Below are 23,845 nucleotides of genomic sequence, written 5' to 3'. Positions count from 1 at the left end.
TTATTCTGTGAGACCCTCTTGCTGCTCATTGAAGTGGCCTTTTGATTTGCTTTGCCACAATTTATTATTTCTTCAACGCAAAATAAAATAATTTGCGTAAAAGCTTAAGAATGGTTAACCAGAGCGACCAAAAAATACAAAACAAAGAAACTGAGTGATGAGGGCAACAAAAGCTGGCAAAATAACTACAAGTTGACTAGAGGACACCCTGAGGCCCCTTGTCCAAAATACATCCTATGGGCCCTATACATATGCATAAATTTACATATTTACGTGCTGGCATATGGAATTTCACATCTTGTTTATTTTATAGATTCTTGAAATCTTTATGATTTTTTTGGTTTGTAAAAATTTTTGTAATTAAAGTAATATTAAGTCATTTACAATACATTTCCAATTAATTTTACACACATCCAACATTTTACACTATATCAATGTCTAGTAGTTCCAAACTGTAAAATTTAAAATTTTTTATTAGTTTTCTTTTTGTGCATCTTTTTTCCTGTCTTTAATACTTTTCTTGCCATAAATAATTTTCTTAACAGCTTATACATAATATGTATATACATAAATAAATAAAAATAATACACACACAATTAAAAAAAAATTTATAATTGATTAAAAATAAAGTGTCCCATATAAATAAAATAATTTAAATTGATATTTAAAATATACATAAAATTAAAATACAAAAATAAATAATTTAATTTTTGAAAAATATGTATACCAATATATTTCATTTAAATATAATTATTTTATCATTTTTCCTTTAAGTTAAGTTAAATCCAAATATATTTAAGCATATACATTAAGGTTTAAACAAAATTCAAGTAATTTAAACACTAAACAGCGTTTAAAATCAGATTGTATTCAATATTACCAGGAGCCTTTAGTTGTAACAGATGCACACCCTAGTCTCTTATGTTATCTAATGAAGCAAACGAGAAAAAAGTAAATAAAATACAACAAAACTTTTATTACAAAGGGCAGACAAATAGCAATGTTTTTTTTTTTTTTTTTTTCTTTGGTATTTATAGTGTATATTTCTTTCATTTTGACTAGGGTTAAAGCAGTAACCGCTGCGGCTTGTACCCTTAGTGACTTTTGATATTTGATGTCAACAATCCATTCGAATAGTTGTTGCTTTTATTTTATGGTATTTCCACCCCGCTTTTGTGGCCCTGCCTTGTGGGCTTACCTGTTACCTTAAATTTCTTTAGGCACACTCAGTATATACATACATATGTATATATACAATAAAGTACTAATTTTTTGTGGCATGTCTGGGCCGCTTTTGAAGTTTGAAGTTGCGTCTCATAGACCAACTCGCTCTTGTCGCTGATTGTGCGTGAAGTTGTTAAACTTAAGGAGTGCTAAGTGCTGCCAGCTGCCCGATTATGGCCTATAAAGCACGCATGCGGAGGTCATAGGCGTGGGCGGGGCGCAAAGCAGAGCAAAGGCTAAAAAATTAAATAACTCCTGTGTGGGCAAGGTCCACCTTAAAAGTAATGGACGCCAAGCCGATGGGGATGTTGGGATTTCGGTGTATAGAAGCATGTATGTGTGTGTGTGTGTCTGTATGTTTTGATATGTTTTATGTTATGTTGGCTTTAAGCAGGTCTGACACTCAGGAGATTTAGTTTAAGTAAATTGGATTTTTATTTAAGTTTGAGCTTAAATATTTAAAACAAGCCATTTTTTATAATTTTTTGTTTGAAAAATAGTAAAACACAGAGAAATATAATAAAAACGCCTGAAGTTATTACGATTAAATACCTTTGACTGCAAAATTCAAGCTCACATACCAAAAGTAATTAAATTTGCAATGAAATATTTTCTGATGTGCCACGCCTAAATATCCGCCCATTATAATATAGTACATTTCTATTATACATAAGCTAGACTCAATGTGACGTAGCTGTGTTTCGACTTGCCACGCCTACAACGGGCGTAACTCTAATAACTTGTAATCTGAGCTTAAAGATATGTACATATATTTACATCTGATTGGCCACGGCCCAGCATATAAATCAAAGAAAACCCGAAGCATTTATTCCAAGTCTCAAGCCTGAAGCATTCATATAGATAATGCATTATACATATATATAACCCTATATATATACTGCTTTGATTGCTTTCTAAACAAGAGTATATTTAAACCCATGCTCATAATGCAAATTGTTGTTGTACGAGCGTGTTACGCTTTATTTGAGTCATCAGCAGGCTCTCATGGTGCGCCCGTGGCACGCACTCCGCCGATGTTGTTCCAAGCGTAATTGAAATTGTCAGTGATTGGAGGTTGGTCCGGTCAGCGTATAACGTCGTCCAGCTGGTTGCATTATCATGACAAAGCCAGGCAACATGCTGGCCACGTTAAATGCACATAATCAAGTGGCCAACAGCAGTCAGCAACCAGCAGCAGGAAGCCTAAGAAATGTGCAGCGATTGCGTAACCGTCGTTTAATTAAGTGGGCCCTGCGATTGACTCGATTGCGTTGAGAGATGGCAAACTACGAATCTCCTTGTAATCTTCCATGTCTCGTTTTTTTTTTTCTGTTGTATTAAGAAACTGGAATGCAATGGGATGGGAGGGGCTGGGATGGGATGCTATTTATAGAAAGTGCTTTTAGAGCATTTGCTCAGGAAGCAATCGATGTTGGGTATGTGGGATGTTGATTGTGGTGCACACATACCTCAAAATATACTTATAATCTCTTCCTTACTTGCTTATCTTCTCCTGTCTGGGCTCAATCGTAGCATACGCTCTCTCGTGGGCCTCTTCGATTTGGGAGACGAGCAGATATTACAAGAGGCTAGATCTTCGGCATACGATCACTGCAGCATCATGAGCTCATTGTCTTCGGCAATGCCTGAGTCTTCGTACCGAACTCGTAGTCACGATTCCCTCAAAATCATGTAGTAGTATTAGTGAGAGACTGAGAGTTTGAATAGAGTTTTTTAAACTCCAAGTAAGCTAGCGCTTGTATCCTCTAACTTTTAGTCAGTGTGTGTGAGAGGGAAAGAAACTACATTTAGCTGTTACTGACCGCCGTCTCGAGTGTTGCTGAGTGTGGGAGAGAGAGAGAGAGAGAGAGAGAGATGGGCTATTCGGGTAGTGTCGTTTTCTGCACAGAGACTCGATTAGTCAATCGGTCGTACTTGGCGATGGAAAAGAAGTAGAAATTATCATTCTGGAGAGGAACGTTGTGGAGGACAGACGCTAGGTGTTTGCAGCTGGGAGAAATTGCGCAGATATAAGATGACCAAATTTATACAAATCGGACAAATGTGCATATATTCCATATATAGAATTGAGGACATTTTCATATCATGGCAAATAATAATAATAAATTACGAATATGTAAATACATCAACACACATAGTCAAAACACTAACGATCTTTCCATTGAAATTTAAAGTTAAGTTTATTTATTAATTATATTTCATTTTATATTAAATGTATACATACATATATATTTTTTACAAGTTCGTAAAGCTACTCAAAAGTTTTCACCACATTTACCAAGATATATCTGTTTTGTTTTATTATATTTGAAATATTCTTGCTATCGGGAAATAATGTTCGTAAATACACATATCGTATCAGATTCTAATACAAGGTAAACTTTCTACACACATTTATATATATATATATATTTTAATTGTGAATCCCCTTTATTATATATATATATATATTTAATCGTGCCATACTTGGATTTCATGTTTTATCATTTCATTTCAGTATATTTTTGTTTTCCTTTTTGCAACTTTTCGTTTTGTCGTAATCTCAAAACTTTTTACAAAGCAAATCGAAAAGTGTTAATATGGTAAATATAGGTTGAGTAAATCGGATGGTGATTATTGGCTATATCTGGCTGGCTTAAATTATCATACAGTTAAGGACCTAAAAGCGAAAAAGTTTAACAAACAATTGTGGCTAATGTTAAAAAATAAAAAGCTAAAGCAGAGAAACGAAAAATTGTTTAACTTTTTTAATTTAAAGCGCCTTTCCCCTCCAACTACTTCGTATTGGATGTTCGTCAGCAGCTGCTCATTGTCCATCCATCCAATTAGATGGCCTGTTCCGGATGAAGCGTGTGAATCAAACAGAGATATATCAGCAGGGACTCCATTATAAACATGCACATAAAATAGACGTAACCCTAGAGCAGCTCCTCGTTGGCATCCACAAGCAGTGGGCGTGGCCGCTGCTCACGACGCCGTCGCGCATGCAACGCCGCCTGCTCGGCTTGATCCAATGGTGGCTCCTCGCCGCGTTCGACTGCTCCCCCACCCTCTTGTGCTTGCGCCTGCTGTGCTTCCTCGGCCTCTTGGCGCGCCTTCAGCTCCTGAGCGGCAGCCGCTTGCTGTGCCTGCTGCTTCTTGCGGTGCTCATAGTTGACCAGGCGCTGACCCACCAGATACTTGTCCACCTTGATCGACAGATACAGCTTCTTCAGTTGCTTTATCTGAAAGAGCACAAAGCAAACGCTGCCCACAACAATAAAGCTAACTGGATAAACGAGTCTAGAGATGCCCAGCAGGGTGTACGGATCGGTGCAGAAGATCGGCATGATCGAATGGCCGATCACATATGGTATAGCCAGAGCTAGGCCAAATGTAGTCACCACCGGTACTGCCAGGTCGCGCATCACAAACTTCAAGTCGAAATCGCGCAGTCCATCCGTATAGGCGCGCTCCAAGGATCGCTTCAAATGCCAATCCGGTCCCATCAGTGTGAGTGCTATGGCGATCTTCGTGTACAGCACGCCCAGGGCCCAATCCTGCCACAAGAAGTGTATGGGCGTCTGGCGCCATTGCACGCGTAGAGGTATGACAACTACCAGCTCCAGGAGTAGGCCAAACAGCAACGGCACCAGCACAAATATGCCCAAGAGAGTCAGCACAGGAAGAGCATATTGCAGAGCGACGCGAGCCCACTGCTTCACCTTGTTGACGATGGCGGCCCGTCCCTGTGGCAGCAGTGTAACAACTACAGCCACGCCACGGGACACAATCCAGCATAGATATCCTCCGATTTCGGCCGTGTACAGCTCATGGGGACGCAACAGACGTTCGTTTTTGCGTGCCGCCTCCGGATCTGCCACTGGCATGTCAACCGGGATTGGCGGAACAGCCTTGTCGCCCGGTTGACCCGTCCAGAGCATCATCAGACGGCGTCCTATGTAGACGGGAACAGTTAGTATGACCATGGCAGCGCACACAATCGACAAGCACATCAGCGAGAGCAGTGCACACAGGCGTAGAGTGAAGAATGTAGGTCGTTCGTAAGGCTGAAAACCGACCGGGACATCACGTTGCATGATCGCCTGATGGGCGGCGGCCAAATTGCGTGGCGGTGCTGGCTCTGGTATTGGAGGTGGCGGTGGTGGTGGCGGAGGTGCAGCACCAGCCGCAGCGCCGGCTTCCCCTGGCTGAGCAGCCGCCTCGCCGTCCTCACCTGCTTGGGGCTCCGGTGCGGGCAGCAAATAGCTGCGTATGCCAAGCAGCCAGGCCACAGCCGTACACCAGATACGTAGTAGTCCCTTCAACCAAATGCGCGTTTGTGTTTGCTCGAAGAATCCGGGCAGCACAATCTATTGTGAATAAGATGTCTTAGCATGACAAACTATGTCAATATGTATGGACTTACCTGAAGTAAGAGCAGCTGCAAGCTCAGATCATTCACCTCCGAGTCGCCGCTCAAAGCGTACGGCAAGAAATTGGGCCAGACAAACTGTAGAATACGTATGGGCAGCCAGAGCATGAGCAGCACGGCGAAGCCAAAGATCATGGCCGAGGCAACCAGGCGGCGTATGTGACGCACAATGGGAACATGAATCATTTCTTGAATGGGACTGAAGTCGGGATCGTTGACATTGCGGAAGATCCAAAGGACACCGGGACGCAGCACCTCGCGCAGCAGCGATATGAAGGCGGCAAAGTAATAGACATACACCATGCCAAACATCCAGTGGACAAAGAGAGATGTACCCGGGGCGGCCTTGAAGCTGGCCTTGCGATCCTTGAGGCTGGCATCGAGTAACGGCAGCGAGCAAATATCCAGCCACCAGCCACAGATGAGAGGCAGCACGCCGATCTCCACCACGGACAGCAACGATACCTTCACCACAATGTAGCACAGTCCAATGAACCAGCAGATCCGACGCAGCCGAAAGACGCGTGCAAAGAAGTGAAGCACGACCAGGGTCAGTCCGATGCAACAGTAGCCAAACAACGTGGTGATCAGTCCATGGAAATGCAGCAATGGCTTCTCGGGCTGCAACAAATCCATAGAGCTTAGTATAAAGTTTCCCACGCAATACGGACAAAAGGCAAACGTAAAGATGAACATGGTGTTTAGCGAGATAATCCAAAAGACGTGCTCCAAGAACACAAGTGAACCATCCAGGCCAAGTAAACGTTCCCAAGTTAGCTCTTCTGCGGCCCGATCCCATTCCATTGGATTCCAGTTTTGCTCATCATTGTCGGCATCTGCAGCAGCGATGCCCCCAGCGGCCGCGGCTCCTGCAGCAGGCTCCGCTGCTGGTTGGGCTCCTTCGCCCTCGTTGTCAGCCGGATTGGCCACAGCTGGTGCGGCATTGTCCATGGGCACATCCTGTGGCGCATTGCCATTGTTGTTGTCATCTTGAGCGACATCTGGAGCAAGGGCCGCGGCGACGGCGGCGGCAGCAGCTGCAGCTGGGACTGCTGCTGCTGCTGGTGCCTCGTCGCGCTCAAGCCAATCAGGTCCACCGCCATGAAGAATTTGCTCACGCAACCAAACCAGGCCAATAAAAGATAATAGTGTACAAGTTACCACAAAGCATCCACGAAAAGCATCCGCAGCCAGATTCTCTATGGAGAAGATGTCGAACGGAAGCGAGAGAATCATATCAAAAGAACTAGCCCGGAACAAATAGCGATAGGTTCGATATGCCGATAGTGGAACCACACCAAACCAGGCCATGCCCACAAGGGAGTAGTGCAGCCAGCAGCGTGCGCCCTCTAAGACGGCGGACATCAGACCCATCAGGACATCACGCAATGGTAAGACACGCGGCATATCCGGTGCGTAGATGGGCTGGAAGCTGAAGCGGTAGCCGCATAGCTCGCAGTATTCCTTGTGCGAGTAACGCATCCATTGCATCAGACAATCCTGGTGAATATACTTGATGCTGCCAGTGCAGATGCATGGATAGAAGAGCGGTCTATCTGGCAATGCCTCGCAGCGGCAGACGCGACATATGTCGCCCTGCGACAGGTCATCCATTGTTGTACGTCTGGGTATGCACTACTGTTCGTCGTCTGCTGATTCCACCTTTCTATGGCTATTTGCCATTTGCGCAGTTCGAGAGGCACTCACTAATTGCACTCAGAATCCGATTACCGTGTGTTCTCTTTCTTGAATGCTCAATTAGCACCTGAACGCGTTGGGAAAACTTGCAAGCGAACCGTCGAGGTGGAACTAACACTTAAAATTTGATTTCAGTATGCAATCAAATCAATTGAACTTTTGATATTACAATTTTTATGCCTGACGCGAATACGTGTTACTGTGTGAGTCTCTGCGAATGTATGTGTGTTGGTATTTTAAAAAGTTTGTACCTTTAAGGTATTGCTTTTCTTAAATACTTTGGTATTTTATTAATTTATTTTGAGGTCTTTTCAATTGCACACTAACAATGTGTACTGACTGTTTCACAAAGCTTTGCAAATGTGACTATCGAATTTATTGTACAAAGCTATTGTGATCTTTTTTAACAAAGAAATCCATAATGTCAAAACATATATAGCAATCTTTTCTTTTTTCGAAATTTCGCTTTGTTCATGTACATGATGTTTCGTGCATTGCTTCCAGAACTGTTAGAGTATTGAAGTTGCGGTAATTCCAATACAATTACCATTGCCATACTAAACTTTTAGTATTTTAAAATTGGTTTATTGTGGTCACACTGGGTAGGTAATAAAAACAAAACAGCTGCTTCGAATGTGTTGGTAACGCTGAGAATTCCAACTGTCATACAATCTCGTAACTTTATAATTACGAACAAAAAAAATTCAAAATGCAAAGACAAATGGTAAATCTGCTTGAAAATGTGGCACGACAGGTGCGCAATAATCAACGCGCATTCTCAGTGACGCCGAAACGTAGAGAAATCTTCAAAGTACAAAGCCCCGAAGAGTTTGACAAGAAGGTGAAGAACAGCCAGGAGCCAGTCATAGTGGATTTCTTCGCAACGTAAGTGTAGAGCATAATATATTCTACTTCAGTGTTTGATATGATCTTCCTCTTCAGTTGGTGCAATCCCTGCAAGCTCTTGACGCCGCGCATCGAAAGCATTGTAGGCGAGCAGGCAGGCTCCATAAAACTGGCCAAAGTTGACATCGATGAGCACAGTGAGTTAGCACTGGATTACGATGTAGGCGCTGTGCCCGTTCTTGTGATCATGCAAAATGGAAAGGAAGTACAGCGCATGGTGGGGCTGCAGGACGAGGACAAAATACGCGCCTGGGTGGCCACAGCGGTGAAAAACGCAAAGCAATAGGAGTCCAGACCGAAACATCAGACATGTTTTTAAGCTTTAAATTCTTTTTACTCAATCTGGGATTTTCGAAATAAATGTTATTATTCGTTGCAAACAAATTAAACTACATCTAACTTAATAGCTCAAATCGAGTACCAGCCCGGCGTGCCAGGTCGCTTCTTGTTGCGATCCAAAAACCTGCGAAAGCCAGCTTTCGACTCATCCAGTGACTTTTCCTCCTTTTCCTGCTTCTCTGCTTTATTTACAAATATATCCGGAAAGGTAAACGCTTCAGTTTTTGGCTGAAAATAAAAGAAGAAATTATATCATGCCCTGCAGTAAAGTTTCCAATAGTCCACTCACCATGGTTACATAAGCATATTTGACATCGTCTTTCTTTGTCACATAGCCGTAGGTTTGATCACGTTTAGTCTCACCCAACGCGATTCGTGTGCGGACATCTACCACGGGCAGCTTATAAATCTTTTCCAAATAGTTTTTAACATCATACTTGGTCATCTCCGTGGACACAGCGAAGGTAACAACATTAGCCGGCTGTTCTTCTGTTGGTCGTACTAGTTTCATCCAAAAGTTCGGCAGGAATACGCGCAATTGTGGATTGCCGCGTTGATAAATTGGATACCACCGCGTGGACATAGTTCAACTTTTATGTTGTAATTCAAAACAGAAAACAAAATTACAATTCAGTGGCAAACGGCTCTCAGCTGTTTTTCCTGGAAAATGTATCAACCTGCACAGCAGAATGTACTAAAAAATCCTACACACGTGTTGAGCACAGCTGATTTGGCAACACTAACAAAACGATTTGAAAGTGTTTTTATTTTGACATGGTCAAGTTGAAAAAGACGGGAGCGCAGCCACCTAAAAAGCCGCTCAGCCGCAAGGAACTGCGCAAGCTAAAGCAGGAGACGAAAAAAAATAACAAGAGGATCTACCATGCGGACAAGGTAAATGGCGCCCAACGTGTAGCCGAGGCGGCAGCGGCTGCGGCATTAGCAGCGAGTAAAACTGTCAAGAAAAAGAAAAAACCCAAAAAGAAGCAGCTAAAACCAGAAGAAATTTCTCGGGAAGAGCTGCTGGCCGGCGAAGTAGACGAGGATGATGATGAATCAATTGGCTCGGATTTCAGTGATGCGGAAGTGGATGCTCGCTTGCCGGCAGCTCGCAAAGTAGAGATATACGACCTAGTAAGCAAGAAGCCTAAGAAGCACGCGGGCATCCAGCGGCAAGACGAGGTGGAAGTACGGAATCGAGAGTTGCGGCAACAAAAAGAGCTGCTCAACAAATCGCGGAAGCAGCGAATGAAGCAATTGAAGCTAGAGAATGAAGAGGAGGATAAGGAAATTGCCAAGCTTGAGAAAAAACTGAAGCTCAATAAGACCAAGGACAAGAATCGTTCGGTACGCAAAATGTTCAACGATGGATTGGACTATTTGCTTGATTTCGTGTTGGACGACGAGGAAGAGAAGCAGAAATGGGAGGAGAAACAACGTCGTAAGAAGGAGCTTAAGGAACAGCAGGCGAAGGAAGAAGCAGGTATGTGGAGCGACGAAGAAGATGAGCCAATGGATATGCCAGGCGAGGATAGCGAAATGGAGGAAGATGATGCCGATGACCCGTTGACGGATGAAGATGAAGTGGAGGAGGACGCAGAAGACTTTGAATCAAATAGTGAAAACGAACAGGACACAGTAACGAAAGAGACAAAATGTATTTATACAAGAATTTTGATTTTTTTTCTAAATCAATTAATTATGTTAATTTTTCAGACAAGGAAGACATTTACGGTCGTCGCCTTGATGCCGAGGGCAACATTGTACCTGATACTGCAGAGGTGGAGGCTAAGGTGACCGGGCAGAAATATATACCTCCACATCAACGCGCGCTACTCGCCGCCAGCGAGGGCTCCAGCGCCCAACAGGCGGAGCAACTGGCACGCCTGCAGAAACAATGCAAGGGTTTGCTCAACCGTCTGTCCGAGGCGAACCTTCACAAGATTTCTAGTGGCATCGAAACGTTATACATGAAGAACTCCCGCTACAACATGAATGAAACGCTCACAAGACTGATGCAGGAGGCATTGCTCGGTCGATCACGTGCCAACGAGCGCATGGTGCAGGAGCACATGGTGTTGCTAGCATTTCTGCATGCTCACATTGGCAGCGAGATCGGTGCGCATTTTTTGCAAACTTTCGTCGAACAATTCGATGGCTTTGTGAAGGAGATTGACACATTGGAGGTGGAGGATAAGCGTCTAAATAATTTGGTGCTCGTTCTCTGTTACATGTACATCTTTAAGATCTACGAGCAGCGCTTGCTACTGGAGCTGATTGCTCGTCTTGCGGGTAGCCTGTGTGAGAAGTCAGTTGAGTGTCTGCTCCTGATATTCCAAACCGTTGGATTTCGGTTACGCAAAGACGATCCATTGGCCTTTAAGAACATGATGCAGAACGTGCAGTCGCAAATCGCGTCATCGCCATTGGAGCTAAAGGAGAATCCTCGCTTACGCTTTATGGTTGACATTCTCAATGCCGTGAAGAACAACAACATGAGCAAGTTGCCTCAGTATGATCCTGAGCTGGCAGAAACGCTTCGAAAGCGCCTTAAGGGAATGCTACGCAATGATCGTTATGTAGTCACACTGAATATCACCCTGGAGGATCTACTGCGTGCCGATAAGCTTGGCAAATGGTGGATAGTTGGATCGGCATGGGCGGGAAATTTGGCCGAAATGGGCCCGGCACAAGCGGAGCAAGAGAAGCAACAACAGCAAGCACGAGGGGAGCGTTACTCGGAAAAGCTACTGCAGCTGGCCAAGAAACAGCATATGAACACAGCCGAGCGTCGCAGCATCTTCTGTATTATCATGAGTGCCGCCGACTATGTGGATGCATTCGAAAAGATTCTACATTTATCCCTGAAAGATCAGCGAACCGTTGCCTATGTGATCATACACTGTGCGCTGAATGAGCGACATGCGAATCCCTACTATGCCCACCTCGCATTGAAATTCTGTCAATACAATCGCAAGTTTCAGCTGGCCTTTCAGTTCGCCAGCTGGGATCGTATCAATGACATTGAATCCCTTTCAAAAATTCAGATACGCAACTTCGCCAGCTTCCTGCAGCAGCTGATCCTTTCGTCTGGCCTGCAGCTGTCCGTACTGAAAGTTGTGGACTTTATGCAGCTGCATAAACTTAGTTTTTATTTTATGCGCGAGATCATGACGCGGCTGCTGCTGTCCAGCGAGGAGAGTCAACTCTATCAGGCATTCGAGCGAGTAACCAAGAACTCGAAGCTGCAGCAGTTCAAGCAGAGTATTCGCTTATTCATGCAGCACTTTATGCTCGAGAAGCTGGAGGATCACAAGGAGGAGCAGCAACAGCTTCTGCGACAGCGCATCGAGCACCTGGACAAGCTATTGGCTTATGTAGATTTGTAAATTACAACATTTTGCTTAATGTTTATTAAACTCTTAATAATTAACAACGCATTTAGCCTATTCTATTGAAACTATAAACTAACGATTAGTCGAAACTCTGTAACAAGTTGCGAGCTCTCTGATATCGTACGGAATCAACGATTTCCTGTCGCTCCGCCTCTTCGCTGAGCTCCTCACACTGCTTGTCCATCTCCTGTATGGCGTCTTCGGCCAATTTGATGATGGTTGCTTTCGCGGCGCCCTTAGAGCCCGCCAGATACTCCAAGGCGATGGGCCATATATCGGCACTCAGTTTTTTCTCATTGAAGGCGGTTTGCTGTATGGAAATCTGTCGCAGCTTCTCAAACTTCCAATCTTGTCGACTGTCCCGCCACTTCCTAAGATACTCTTCATTACGTTTGCTTTCCTTATCGGCATTCTGGTCTTTTTGCTCCTCCAGCCGTTGCAAGTGTTTTTGTTTTTTCTTCTGTCGTACCGTTACAATGGCATTTGAATTCTCTGGCTTAGCTGCCTGCTCCAGCTGGTCTGCTGTGGGCATGTCATCCAGCTCCTCATCTTCTACGGCGTCTTCTTCAGGCTCTTCTATTTGCTTACTACGTTTTTCCTTGATGGCGTCTTGGTCTGATTGTTGTCTGCGCTTGGCAGCTTTGTCTGTAAATAACGATAGGTCAATTAAAACATATATATACATATGTATATATCGAGTTTCATACTTTTTTTGGCCTGTTTTTCTTCTTTTTGAGTTCCTGCCGCTACCTGATCCTCCACAATTAAACTTTTGTTGGCCACCTCGTCGTCACTCGGGCCTGCCTGAGTTTCATGTTTGCGTTTTTTGGCTTTACGCTTTTGCTTTTTCATTTCGAGTTCCGTTCGTGCCATATTTGACTGTTTGATTTGTTTTCCGAATAAATTTAAATTATTATTCTCGTTTCATGTGCTCTTCCATGTTTCAGCACCCACAACTGCGCACAGCCAACTTCACGTGGGCAAATTAGTTGCGCGCAGCCAACTTCACTGCGCTCAAAATTGCGCTCAACAAGAAATGCGCTGACCACAAATGTTTAGCTGATTTGTTTGGAAACAACATTTTAATCTTATCGCGTCGCGGCAGGCGTACGAAGTACGCCAGTGATAGCTGATGAGGCAGTCATAAACACGACACATATCAAAATGCTGCTATTGGAGCTAAAAATTCTAACGCTGAACATATGGTATGTTTTTCTCAGTTTGGTCACGCGGCCAAAACCGTTTCGCCTTGCCTTGTCTCGCCTAAATCCAATTATAATTTGCAATTGCATACACTTCAGGGGCATTCCACTTGTCTCCAGCAACCGCGCGCCACGTATCGAGGCCATCAGCAAAGAATTGAGCAGCGGTCAGTATGACATAGTGTCCTTGCAGGAAGTCTGGTCACAGCATGACAGCGAGCAACTCCAGCAGGGCACGGCCAGTGTCCTGCCCTATTCCCATTACTTTCACAGTGGTGTCATGGGCGCAGGCCTGCTGGTGCTCTCCAAGTATCCAATCTTGGGTACGCTATTCCATGCCTGGTCTGTCAACGGCTACTTCCATCGCATACAGCACGCCGATTGGTTTGGTGGCAAGGGCGTAGGCCTTTGTCGCATCCTGGTCAAGGATCAAATCATTCATCTGTACAACGCCCATTTGCATGCCGAATACGACAACGACAACGATGAATACAAAACGCATCGTGTGATACAGGCATTCGACACGGCCCAATTCATAGAAGCTACGCGCGGTACCTCGGTGCTCCAGATACTGGCTGGTGATCTCAATACTCAACCTCAGGACATTACTTATAAGGTGCTGCTGCTCACCTCGAAGATGACAGACAGCTGTGTCTCCGACTCGTTTCGGACCAATGAGTGCAGCAGGAACTCGTACACATCGGCAAGTGCGCTGGCCAAGAATCCCTTGGGCATACGGATTGATCATATTTTCGTGAGGGGCGCTGATAATATCAAGGCAGATATAATTGAATATACACTACCATTCCCAGAGCGTGTGCCTGGACAGAAGTTCAGTTACTCGGATCATGAAGCTGTGCTGGCTAAACTAAGACTTACCCGTCTGCCAACGTCGTCTGGACGCAAAGCAGCAGCAATCGAAAATGGTGTAAATACGGAAGATGTTGAGTGCAATATAGTTGAAGATGTTTGCCCGGCAGATGATGTTGGCGGTGCAATAAGAGGAACTGAAGCAGTCAATGGCAATGGCTGCACAGCTAATGCCCAATCCTTGCCTGCTGCTCGCACAGCAGCGTTGAATGAGGCACTGGCTCTATGCGAAGCTTCCCTCTTGCAGTTGAATACTGATCGTCTATTATATTATAGTGCAGCGACTGTTCTATTTGTAATCCTTGTACTCCTGATTGAATTTGATCCTCCGGTTGGACTTCAGACGATTTATGTACTACTCAAATTTATCGTATTTGGCGTCATATTATTCTGTCTGTTTATGGCATCGATTTGGAACTACATGGAACGCAATGGAGTGCTGCAAGGCAAGAAGTCCATGGAGGTGATGCTGCTGCATGCCCAGAAATATGAATATTTTTATTGATCCGCATGTCAATTATCCATGAACTGTAACAGATAAGAAGCTCAATAAGCATTTATATATTTATACGTCTCGCTTAGATTAAAAGAAAAAATTTAGGAATTTTATGCAATAAACTGGTCCTCTATACCGTTTTAAAATTCAAGTAAACTATTACACGTTAAAAGAAATTGGTTGATCTATCGAAATGGTTATCGTTATCGGTGATTTGTCGATATCATTGCGAGTGGTCACAGCAACAGCTCCCGTTCTAATAAAAAAAGAACATTTTACCAATAATAAATGAAAATTTATGTAAAAACTGTTGCGATTTTCACTAAAAGTGTCTTTTGTTGGATATTTATTGGGTAAATAAAACTCTAGCTGTTTTTGGCAACCAACAGCGCACACAAGGGATACACACTCCTCTGGGCCTGCGGCTGAGTCACTGAGACCAAAACAAAGGCAGACAACAAAGACAATGAACAAGCTGCCAGGTGCCAACTTGGAGTTCGTGCGCGAGGACGACTTTGTCGAGTACTATATATTTCCCAAGCTAGATGACATTGATGAAAAAGCAAGTGATGAGCAAGTGCGTCAGCAGCTAGAACAAGTGCGTGCGGACTGCATGTCCATTGTGGAGAAGAAAGTGGCGGAACGCTGTTATATATGGAACAAGGATGAATTTCAGCTGCAAGTGCGCACGGGCAGTGCCGAGGAACGGCTGCTCAACGAGGAAGACAACAAGCAGGAGGGGGAGGAAGAGCCCGAGGGTAAGTGAATATTATTAATGTAGATCTATATTTAGCTATAGCAAATTTCACTCGATTTTAGGTATTCTTCCGCCCCATTTGCACGGCGTCACGCATTATGGCGACAATATTGGCGACGAGTGGTTCATTGTCTATCTCTTGAGCGAATTGACCCGCTCGCGACCGGACTGCATAGGGCGCGTCTTCGATGGCGACGGCGAGTTTCTGCTTATCGAGGCAGCCGATGTGCTGCCCGACTGGGCGAGTCCCGAGACGTGTGAGCAGCGCGTCTACCTTGTCAATGGCGGGCTGCAGCTGTTGCAGAATGCATCCAACACCAGCGACAGCAAACGAATGCCCATGGCTAAAGCAGTGCAGCGCATACGTCTAAATCCCACTCTTTACCGCTGTTCCCGTGACATTCAGAACTGCATTGAGGCACGTCTACAGGAATTTCAGCCAGCAAAGCCTCACGCATCCATTCATCGGCAAATCGTACAGCTGCCCCAGAATGCGGCACAATTACTTAAGCAACGACCTGGTCTAGTCGCATCCGCTGTACGCGCCTTCTGTGAGAGAGATGCAATCGACTCAAAGGCATTGCGTAGCATGCGCTACTTTCCACCTGAAACGCCACGGAAGCGCACAAATGTTGCCTTCACTCGCTATCTGTATGCCATGATAATGCATAGTCAATATACACCGGAGCGCCGACTGGGTTGGCAATTGACGGACGCCGTTGCCAATCCAGAGTGCTACAAGGAACAGCTGTTGGGCGTAAAGCTGGCCAGCGGATTGGAAATACTTGCCAGCCAGGCGAAACGAGCTGGTGACCAGCTGGACGACAAATCACCTGCCTGGCGTGCATATCTGCGCAGTTTGCAAGGCAAGGGCTACTTCCGGGACAACATCGAGGGCAGTGCGGAGTATGAACGTCTGTTGGCCACAGCCAAGGAGTACTTTAAGTGCAACCAGGAACGCTTTCGCACGGCGCCGTTGGTGGGCGCCGAAATAGTGGATATGCTGTTGCATCCTGCCGAAGGCAACGCCGCGGAGCTCCTTCGGGACGAAGAGAATAATCTGCTGCCCAGCGATTCGGATGATTGGCTGAACATCACAGCCGAGGATCTGGATGCAATGCTGCAGCAGCGCTATGGTCCACAAAAGCTATACAATCCCAACGGCGACATGAATGCAGAGGAATTCACAAAGCATCTGTCTCAGTTCTTAGACAGGCAATCCAACTTTGAAGGTATTGAAGGGCCGGGTGAACCCGTTGACGAGCTCGACTCAGACGACGACGAGCCGCCGGCGCCAGCAAGTGCGACCAGCAGCAATGCAAAGGTGAAAAAGAACGCTTCGATGAGGAAGGCTTGCAAGCGCAACTCCTTGATTCAATCTGATGAACAGGACAGCACCCATGTGCGCAATTTTCTGGACTTTGTGATACCCGAGGACAACTGGGACTCCACTTCCGAGATGAGTGACTATGCGGACGAGGAGGATATAGAGCGTAACTTCGATGAGTTGTCCAATGCCAGCGGTGGCGGCGACGCCAACTATCGATTGGATCGTAATATCAAGGCGTACATGGAGCAAATGGATCGGGAACTGGCTCAGACAACCATTGGCAAGTCGTTCCATGCCAAGAGTAGCACAGCTACTAACTCAACGGAGCAGCACCATACTGCGGAGGATGATTTCGATGACATTGAGGACTTCGAGCCCATAAATATTAACGTGAACACGCTGCGCAACATGATGGATAGCTATAAATCACAAATGGGCGGCGCTGGTCCCGTGTCCAATCTATTTAATGCCATGGGCGTGGGCATGTCGGCAGCGGCAACAGATGAGAAGGCCAAGGATCTATCAGAGTCGGCTGTCTAAGGCACAAACAGGAACTTATCAACTAGATATTAAGATTAAAATCACATTTAAATTCGAATTATACATCTATATATAATATACATATAAATATCTGTGTATGAGTGCTATTGTTTTTATTATGATGAGCAACGAAACAGGTAGGTTTAACGCTAGTCCTTGGAGGCAGGCACAAAGTTTCCATAGTCCCGCCTGACCTGCATGGGCGAACCGCCTTGCTGTGGCTCATTGCGGCTTCTATGCTGATAGTTGCGCTCCGAGGATCTGTTTCCTCCGTCACCGTCACCTCGGTCTCTGCGTGGATACGATTCATATCTGTTGCGTCGGTGATCTATAGATAGAACTGGTTAGTGAATTTCGATTTTCTATACATCTAATTTGTTTACCTCTGCGATCTTTGTTGCTGTTGTGGCTGTTGTGATTGTTGTAACCACGTCTCTGCCATCCACGAGCGCCGCCTCCTCGACGCTGTTCGCCATTATAATTGTATAGGCTGAAAAAGGGGCCACCTCCAAGACCAGGTGAACTCCTACCACATAACCAATTCTCTATTACTGGCGGATCCGGCACCGGCTTAGCGCAATGCGCCATAAATTCGACATCATCTTCTGTGTAGCGTGCACCGAACTCTTCCTCGCATTCTTCTAAAAAGCTAATATCTTTGTCGGAGAGTCTGTTGATTTTACGATTTGGATCAACCATTGTTGAAAACGTTTGTTGTCGCTTAGTGCTTAGTATGCTGATCGCAGAGCAAGCCAAAAATTCGAGAAGTATTAACTAGGGCTTGGCAATCAGCAGTCAGCAGTCCTATAGATTCAAGATTAATTTTAAAGGGACTAAGCACAGTGTCTCTATTTCTTTGAATAATTTATAATTAGTTCAACTATCTAGGTGTTGCCGGAATACCTAATGACTTAACCTGGTCACACTTCTAAATCTACCTTATGTCCGCTGTTGCTTTGCTCACAATAAACATGAACAGCATACAAAGCGCAATGGAATATCGCTACTGAAAATAAAATGAGATGTAAAAATATCGTGAAGCCTATCGTAGCTATCGATATATTAGTTAGGCACGGAATCAGTATTCTAAGTGGAATGCGGGAGTGTTTTGAGTGAATTGTAGCTATTTACAGCGATTGTAAATAGTTATAAATGTTAGTTAAGCTTAACGCTCGCACTAATAATAGAAGCGCTGGACATGCCACTGCATCGCAACCATAGAACTACGAGAGCCACAAGCATTAGCACGCGGGTCAACTGCCACAACCAACGTGCGCATCTTCAGAGCTGGCCATGGAGCAAAAGTCATCACTATCCGTGCGATGGCTGCGGCGTTATCGTGTCTGCTTTGTAATATTACTTTTAATTGTTGCCATCCAACTATTTCTGGCCTACAAATCGGTTGAGCTTGATTTGGCGGGCGCATTGCGCACGCATCGTGATGCTCGGGAAGCGGAAGAGCCGCCACCAGAGCCCGTTGCTCCGCCAGCTCCTGTGCAGGCTGGGGCTAAGCACTTACGCATAACTTCTAAGGAACTGGGTTTCGAGCCCGAATGTGATATCAATGCCAAGGAAGCAATATCGGCACTGCAGCGTGCCAAGACGAAAGACTGCCGCCAACATATCGCCAGCATAGCCTGTGCCATTCAAGCCGGACGCTTCTATGCGACCCATCTTCAGAGCAGCTGTCCGGCAGGCAACCATAGAGCCAATGTATCACTGGGTTGCTATCGCGACGAGAAGGATTCACGCCTGCTGGGCGGTTACTTTACCAGCTTCAAAACGTCCAATTCACCGGGCAGTTGTGTGGAGCTCTGCCTGCAGTCCGGCTACCCGTACGCGGGTGTGCAATACGCCCGCGAATGCTTCTGCGGCTTCGACACGCCGCCCAGCTCCGCCAAACTAGCCGACTCCAGTTGCAATATGAAATGCATAGGCAACGCCAAGGAAATCTGTGGCGGCATCTATGCCATGAATGTCTATGAAACGGGCATTGCCAGTAAGTGAAATGACTTATTCATCTAATAGTATATTTTTGACTTATACAATATCCTAATATCCTAATCCTTTGCAGAATTTACGCCACAATTGGCAGCCAGCACTCCAGCACCGGGGCAAGAACAACGAGCCGTTCGCATTGCATTTCTGCTGACATTGAACGGTCGCGCCCTTCGCCAGGTCCACCGACTGCTGCGCGCTTTATATGCGCCCCAGCACATTTACTACATACACGTGGATGCGGTGAGTGGTCGAGCAAAGCGAAGGCGGTGCGGAGGTGAAGCAATGCCACCGGATTTCGTAATTAAAGCCAGTTCAACAATTTGTGTTAATTACACGAAATTTAACGCCTCGCAGCTGGGGCAGCGAAATCGGTTGTAGAATTTGAGTCTGAATGAACAAGTATATGTATGATATACAAGATATAGGGTAATATGATAAGCGTGATATAAAGTTACTGAGAATACATACAGTGGCGCTCTGCTGAATATGTATACAATGTTTTTATGTATTAGATATTAACTTAAAGCCTTATAAACTTGATTTATAGCAATCTTAGATGTACTGACTTAGAATACCTCTCAAATGCATTTACAAACTTCCACTAAGACTCATTTTCTCTCCACAGCGTCAGGATTATCTGTATCGCAAATTGCTGGAGCTGGAGCCAAAGTTTCCCAATATACGTTTAGCTCGAAAGCGTTTCTCGACAATTTGGGGCGGCGCCTCGCTGCTGACCATGCTGCTGCAGTGCATGCAGGATTTGCTGCAGTCCAGCTGGGAGTGGGACTTCGTCATCAATTTGAGCGAAAGTGATTTTCCCGTGAAGACGCTGGACAAGCTGGTTGAATTTTTGAGCGCCAATCGTGGCCGTAACTTTGTCAAAGGCCATGGCCGTGAGACGCAACGCTTCATACAGAAGCAGGGCCTGGACAAGACGTTCGTGGAGTGCGATACGCATATGTGGCGCATTGGCGATCGCAAGCTGCCAGCCGGAATACAGGTGGATGGTGGCAGCGACTGGGTGGCGCTATCCCGTCCATTCGTTAACTATGTAACGCACCCGGCAATAGATGACGAGCTGCTGCAGGCATTGCTGCACCTGTTTCGGCACACCCTGCTGCCCGCCGAATCCTTCTTCCACACGGTGCTGCGCAACACGCAGCATTGCGATACCTATGTGGACAACAATCTGCATGTGACCAACTGGAAACGCAAGCAGGGCTGCAAGTGCCAGTACAAGCACGTGGTGGACTGGTGCGGCTGCAGTCCGAATGACTTCAAGCCTGAAGACTGGCCGCGGCTGCAGTCCACCGCGTCGAAGTCACTGTTCTTCGCGCGCAAATTCGAGCCGATTATCAATCAGGCGGTGCTGCTGCAGCTGGAGGAGTGGCTCTTTGGGCCCTACACCAGCGAGTATGTGAATCTACGTGGCTACTGGCAGTCGCTCTACCACCACGAGGATGTTCACGGCGCTGGCGATGATCTGGCGCGCACAGTTGGCGACAGCCTAATGCGCCTCTCTGCGCAACAGTTCAAGCTGGATGCAGTGCAGCTGCTGGAGCTAACGCACTACCTACATCGGGATCAGTACAAGGGATTCCTAGTGCGCTACAGCGCCCTGGCAAGGAACACTTCCAAGGAGCTGCAGCTGGAGTCGCGTGTGCGGCCGGTGCAGCACGGCAAAGTGGCGAAAAATTCACGTGTTACCAAGCGCCTGCGCAACTTTGAGGTCTCCACGGACTTCGACCAGAAGGAGCAGGTGGCGCGTAACTTCGCCAAGCTGTTGGGACCACACAGCGATCTAATGCTGAGCTATACATATCAGGGAGTCGCTGGCTCACAGGACACATCGCATTCGTACAATTTGACGCTGATCTGGCTGGATCCATTCGATCGACTGCAAGACTTCAATGAGCTGCATGTGGAGGACTCTCAAGTCGATGTTATTAACTACTCCAAAACGCTGCTCAAGCGGCCGCTTACGCCCGGCATCTGGACAGCCAAGCTAATTGGACGCACCTCCATCTATGCGCAGCTCAAGTTTCTAGTCGCTCCACTGGCCTACGCCAAGGGTGAGCCCATTCATACTGCAGCGGCTGCACGTGCTCAGAACGGTGGTCAAGCTGTGTCGCTGCCCGATAACTTTGAGATGCCCGCGGAGTGGCAGCAGCATCTGCCCAGCGTGAACGAAGTCAAGACCCTACTCGAAGAGGCATCGGCTCATGCTGAACTCATTGGTCAGCCTTTGTACAGCCGGATCGATGATTTGGTTGGCAAATTCTTTCTACTACGTGAAACCTGCATTGTGGACGGATCTAGCGTGCTGCCGGAGCTGCCGCTATGTCGAGACACCGCCTGGAGCTCGCTGGCTCCGGACCCCAAGAGCGACATGTAGCCGCTGCTCAAGCGCCGATAGATAGATTGGGCCAGACAGGCCGTCTTAGAGTCATTTGTTATAGCCATTTTCGTAAACGCAGCCATTGATGAAGTTTTTTTTACCATTTGTTATTCATATTGTTTTTGTACATAGTTGTGAATGTCTCTCGCTCCATGTGTTTTTTAACCATCTCGTATGAATACTTAATAATCATATTTTCGATAAGACCCTTTTAGATCCAATATTATGCTCAACGCACACAGAACAGAAATTAATTGAGAGTTAACTCGACCCTTGCATAAGCCTCGATACACGATTTTTATTTAGTTTTAGATTCCAATGTTAATTTTATGCACCTGAGCTTAAACTTGAGAAGAAATGCGATTTCCATTAGGAAATCTTATTATTATACTGCAATCTGTAGTTTCAAATAGATCTGTATATATATCAACAAATTTAACTAGATAGAATACCAACAATTACCTTATATACAGAATCGTCCATTATGATAATGAGCTTATGCAAGAGCATATTAACTTTCGCTTTCGTCACCTTAATCTTAAGTGTTTTGCCTTCAATCTTCTGCACACTTTTCAAACTCTTTCAAATTCGGATTCAACTCAAATCTCTGCTTCTTTTATAATGTTGTGATATGTGTAAGATGGGGATGAGTTTGGGGACTTGCATCTTGAATGCTCGCAAGTTTTTAATGAGTATTACAAACATTATTATTGTTAGCGTTTAAGTAACTATGCGATGCAATTGTAACACTGGACATATTCGTATATCTCTACCGTTTAGTATAAACTTTTGAACTATGCAACTATATGATTGGTTTCATTTGCGACCCGAATTTCAGTTGTTTGAGCTCGCTTACAAGGTATGTATATATTCAATGGATGTATTTGTATATTAGACTTAAGTATTTAAAGCCAAGGCCATTTGTACTGCCGTTCGCTATGCGAGCACATTTTAAATTAACAAATCCTCATCCGGATCCTCCTCATCGAAGTCATCATTGGCATCTGGTGTATAGATGATGTTGCCGTCCTCCGCTTCACTGGTGCTGCGAGGGTCATAGAGGATTAGTGAATTGTTTAATGAGCAATTCCGCAAACTAACCGTTCATATGGTAATGTGAGCGCATTGCGCGCCACAACTTCATCCTCATCCAATTCAATTTTGAAGGTGCGACCAGGATCAGAGGCATTATCTGGCGTCTCCTGTATTGTGGTAGCAGGTGAAGTCGTCGTGTCGGCACCCTCGGTCAGAGGCTTCACTTGGAACTCTGTCTTGCTGACTTGGCACTTGTAGCGTTTGTTGGTCACCCCGCCGCCCGGCTTGCGGGAAATTAGAGACAACGTGCTGTCTGTCTCCAAGCGCAGCACCAGCTCCGCCAGATACTCACAGCCAGCTAGAATATAGTCGGCGTCTGGATGCTGTAGATGCATCGGTGACGCCCACAGGAAAACACGTCGAACATGCTCTGACTGGCGCAACTTATTCAGATAGTCAAAAATAAAGGCAGGAGTCTGATAACAGAGCAAATCCGCCAACGTTGGCAGTATTACATTGTAGCCAGTCTTTGTTGTGATGGGATCGGTTGGATTTGTTTGTTGATTATTTGCATTGTTGGCGCAATCACGCAGCAGCGCCTCAAAGCTGGCCACGTGCTTCAATTGCGTGCCAATTGGCAGTGCTTTAATATCATTGCCCTCGCCCTGTTCGCTTAACAGGCTGGTTATGAATTTTAGCGCGATACGATCGCGATTTAGTTGATCTGCAAAATCGAGCGATATGTTTATTTATTTTGTTTTGACATTTATAATCCAAATTTACTTACCAATTATCAACACGACCTTTTGATTGGTCACAATTAGATTGGACAGCATTGCATTTAGTTGTAATAAATTAAAAATAAAATTAAACTGCAGTTTTTGTTGTTGCTAACCTTTAGCGATGTAAGTATCAGAAAGCTATCGATATGCAAAGCAAGCGATATTTAAGCTTTATACGATAGTGTTGTTGCAGGTGCGCTATTATAATGTTCATCTCTACAGCCAGCTGATATTTGATACAACCGCCTTTTCCAAATGAGTAAACAATACAAATAAATCAAAATGTAGGGCCATCCAGATCGATTACAAAGCGCTACAAGGGAAAGTGAAACCTTGAACTTGTATACAGTTTTTGTAATGATAATGTCGAATGACAACGACTGATAGTCGGTCAACGGCTTCGGCGCGCATTGATTGCTGCTCGTTTGATCTCATTT

The 23,845-nt window shown here is 45.3% G+C and overlaps 10 protein-coding genes across 10 annotated transcripts; 5 read left to right on the top strand and 5 right to left on the bottom strand.

Annotated features, from left to right (window-relative positions):
• Positions 1–3,400: 3,400 nt before the first annotated feature.
• On the bottom strand, positions 3,401–7,680 carry LOC108613780 (E3 ubiquitin-protein ligase MARCHF6). Its single transcript, XM_018007499.2, has 2 exons — positions 5,654–7,680; positions 3,401–5,597 (listed from the first exon to the last, which is right to left on the bottom strand). The coding sequence occupies exons 1-2, from the start codon at positions 7,271–7,273 to the stop codon at positions 4,164–4,166; spliced, it is 3,054 nt and encodes a 1,017-aa protein (XP_017862988.1). The 5' UTR covers positions 7,274–7,680; the 3' UTR covers positions 3,401–4,163.
• A 198-nt stretch (positions 7,681–7,878) lies between these two features.
• LOC108613791 (uncharacterized) lies at positions 7,879–8,652 on the top strand. Its single transcript, XM_018007512.2, has 2 exons — positions 7,879–8,242; positions 8,300–8,652. Exons 1-2 carry the CDS (start codon positions 8,067–8,069, stop codon positions 8,547–8,549), a joined length of 426 nt encoding a protein of 141 aa, XP_017863001.1. The 5' UTR covers positions 7,879–8,066; the 3' UTR covers positions 8,550–8,652.
• mRpL23 (mitochondrial ribosomal protein L23) lies at positions 8,576–9,185 on the bottom strand. The gene is made up of 2 exons (XM_018007511.2): positions 8,892–9,185; positions 8,576–8,830 (listed from the first exon to the last, which is right to left on the bottom strand). Exons 1-2 carry the CDS (start codon positions 9,183–9,185, stop codon positions 8,672–8,674), a joined length of 453 nt encoding a protein of 150 aa, XP_017863000.1. The 3' UTR covers positions 8,576–8,671.
• A 134-nt stretch (positions 9,186–9,319) lies between these two features.
• Positions 9,320–12,042, top strand: LOC108613782 (nucleolar MIF4G domain-containing protein 1 homolog). Its single transcript, XM_018007502.2, has 2 exons — positions 9,320–10,259; positions 10,319–12,042. The coding sequence occupies exons 1-2, from the start codon at positions 9,377–9,379 to the stop codon at positions 11,989–11,991; spliced, it is 2,556 nt and encodes an 851-aa protein (XP_017862991.1). The 5' UTR covers positions 9,320–9,376; the 3' UTR covers positions 11,992–12,042.
• Positions 11,993–12,870, bottom strand: LOC108613788 (uncharacterized). Its single transcript, XM_018007508.2, has 2 exons — positions 12,705–12,870; positions 11,993–12,642 (listed from the first exon to the last, which is right to left on the bottom strand). Exons 1-2 carry the CDS (start codon positions 12,868–12,870, stop codon positions 12,077–12,079), a joined length of 732 nt encoding a protein of 243 aa, XP_017862997.1. The 3' UTR covers positions 11,993–12,076.
• A 190-nt stretch (positions 12,871–13,060) lies between these two features.
• nSMase (neutral sphingomyelinase) lies at positions 13,061–14,721 on the top strand. The gene is made up of 2 exons (XM_018007504.2): positions 13,061–13,202; positions 13,299–14,721. The coding sequence occupies exons 1-2, from the start codon at positions 13,162–13,164 to the stop codon at positions 14,572–14,574; spliced, it is 1,317 nt and encodes a 438-aa protein (XP_017862993.1). The 5' UTR covers positions 13,061–13,161; the 3' UTR covers positions 14,575–14,721.
• Positions 14,722–15,009: 288 nt separating this feature from the next.
• On the top strand, positions 15,010–17,290 carry ecd (ecdysoneless cell cycle regulator). Its single transcript, XM_018007503.2, has 2 exons — positions 15,010–15,323; positions 15,385–17,290. The coding sequence occupies exons 1-2, from the start codon at positions 15,032–15,034 to the stop codon at positions 17,190–17,192; spliced, it is 2,100 nt and encodes a 699-aa protein (XP_017862992.1). The 5' UTR covers positions 15,010–15,031; the 3' UTR covers positions 17,193–17,290.
• LOC108613789 (uncharacterized) lies at positions 17,283–18,164 on the bottom strand. Its single transcript, XM_018007510.2, has 2 exons — positions 17,576–18,164; positions 17,283–17,520 (listed from the first exon to the last, which is right to left on the bottom strand). Exons 1-2 carry the CDS (start codon positions 17,889–17,891, stop codon positions 17,342–17,344), a joined length of 495 nt encoding a protein of 164 aa, XP_017862999.1. The 5' UTR covers positions 17,892–18,164; the 3' UTR covers positions 17,283–17,341.
• A 69-nt stretch (positions 18,165–18,233) lies between these two features.
• On the top strand, positions 18,234–22,396 carry oxt (Xylosyltransferase oxt). The gene is made up of 3 exons (XM_018007500.2): positions 18,234–19,191; positions 19,267–19,433; positions 19,819–22,396. The coding sequence occupies exons 1-3, from the start codon at positions 18,486–18,488 to the stop codon at positions 21,586–21,588; spliced, it is 2,643 nt and encodes an 880-aa protein (XP_017862989.1). The 5' UTR covers positions 18,234–18,485; the 3' UTR covers positions 21,589–22,396.
• Positions 21,846–23,623, bottom strand: Elp5 (Elongator complex protein 5). The gene is made up of 3 exons (XM_018007507.2): positions 23,414–23,623; positions 22,693–23,350; positions 21,846–22,636 (listed from the first exon to the last, which is right to left on the bottom strand). Exons 1-3 carry the CDS (start codon positions 23,460–23,462, stop codon positions 22,543–22,545), a joined length of 801 nt encoding a protein of 266 aa, XP_017862996.1. The 5' UTR covers positions 23,463–23,623; the 3' UTR covers positions 21,846–22,542.
• Positions 23,624–23,845: the final 222 nt, after the last annotated feature.

This window comes from Drosophila arizonae, chromosome 4, assembly GCF_054131065.1.
Source record: "Drosophila arizonae isolate 15081-1271.41 chromosome 4, UAZ_ARI_1.0, whole genome shotgun sequence".
Lineage (NCBI taxonomy): Eukaryota > Metazoa > Arthropoda > Insecta > Diptera > Drosophilidae > Drosophila > Drosophila arizonae.
The sequence above is the reverse complement of the archived record's forward strand: the minus strand, read 5'-3'. Positions and strand labels throughout refer to the sequence as shown.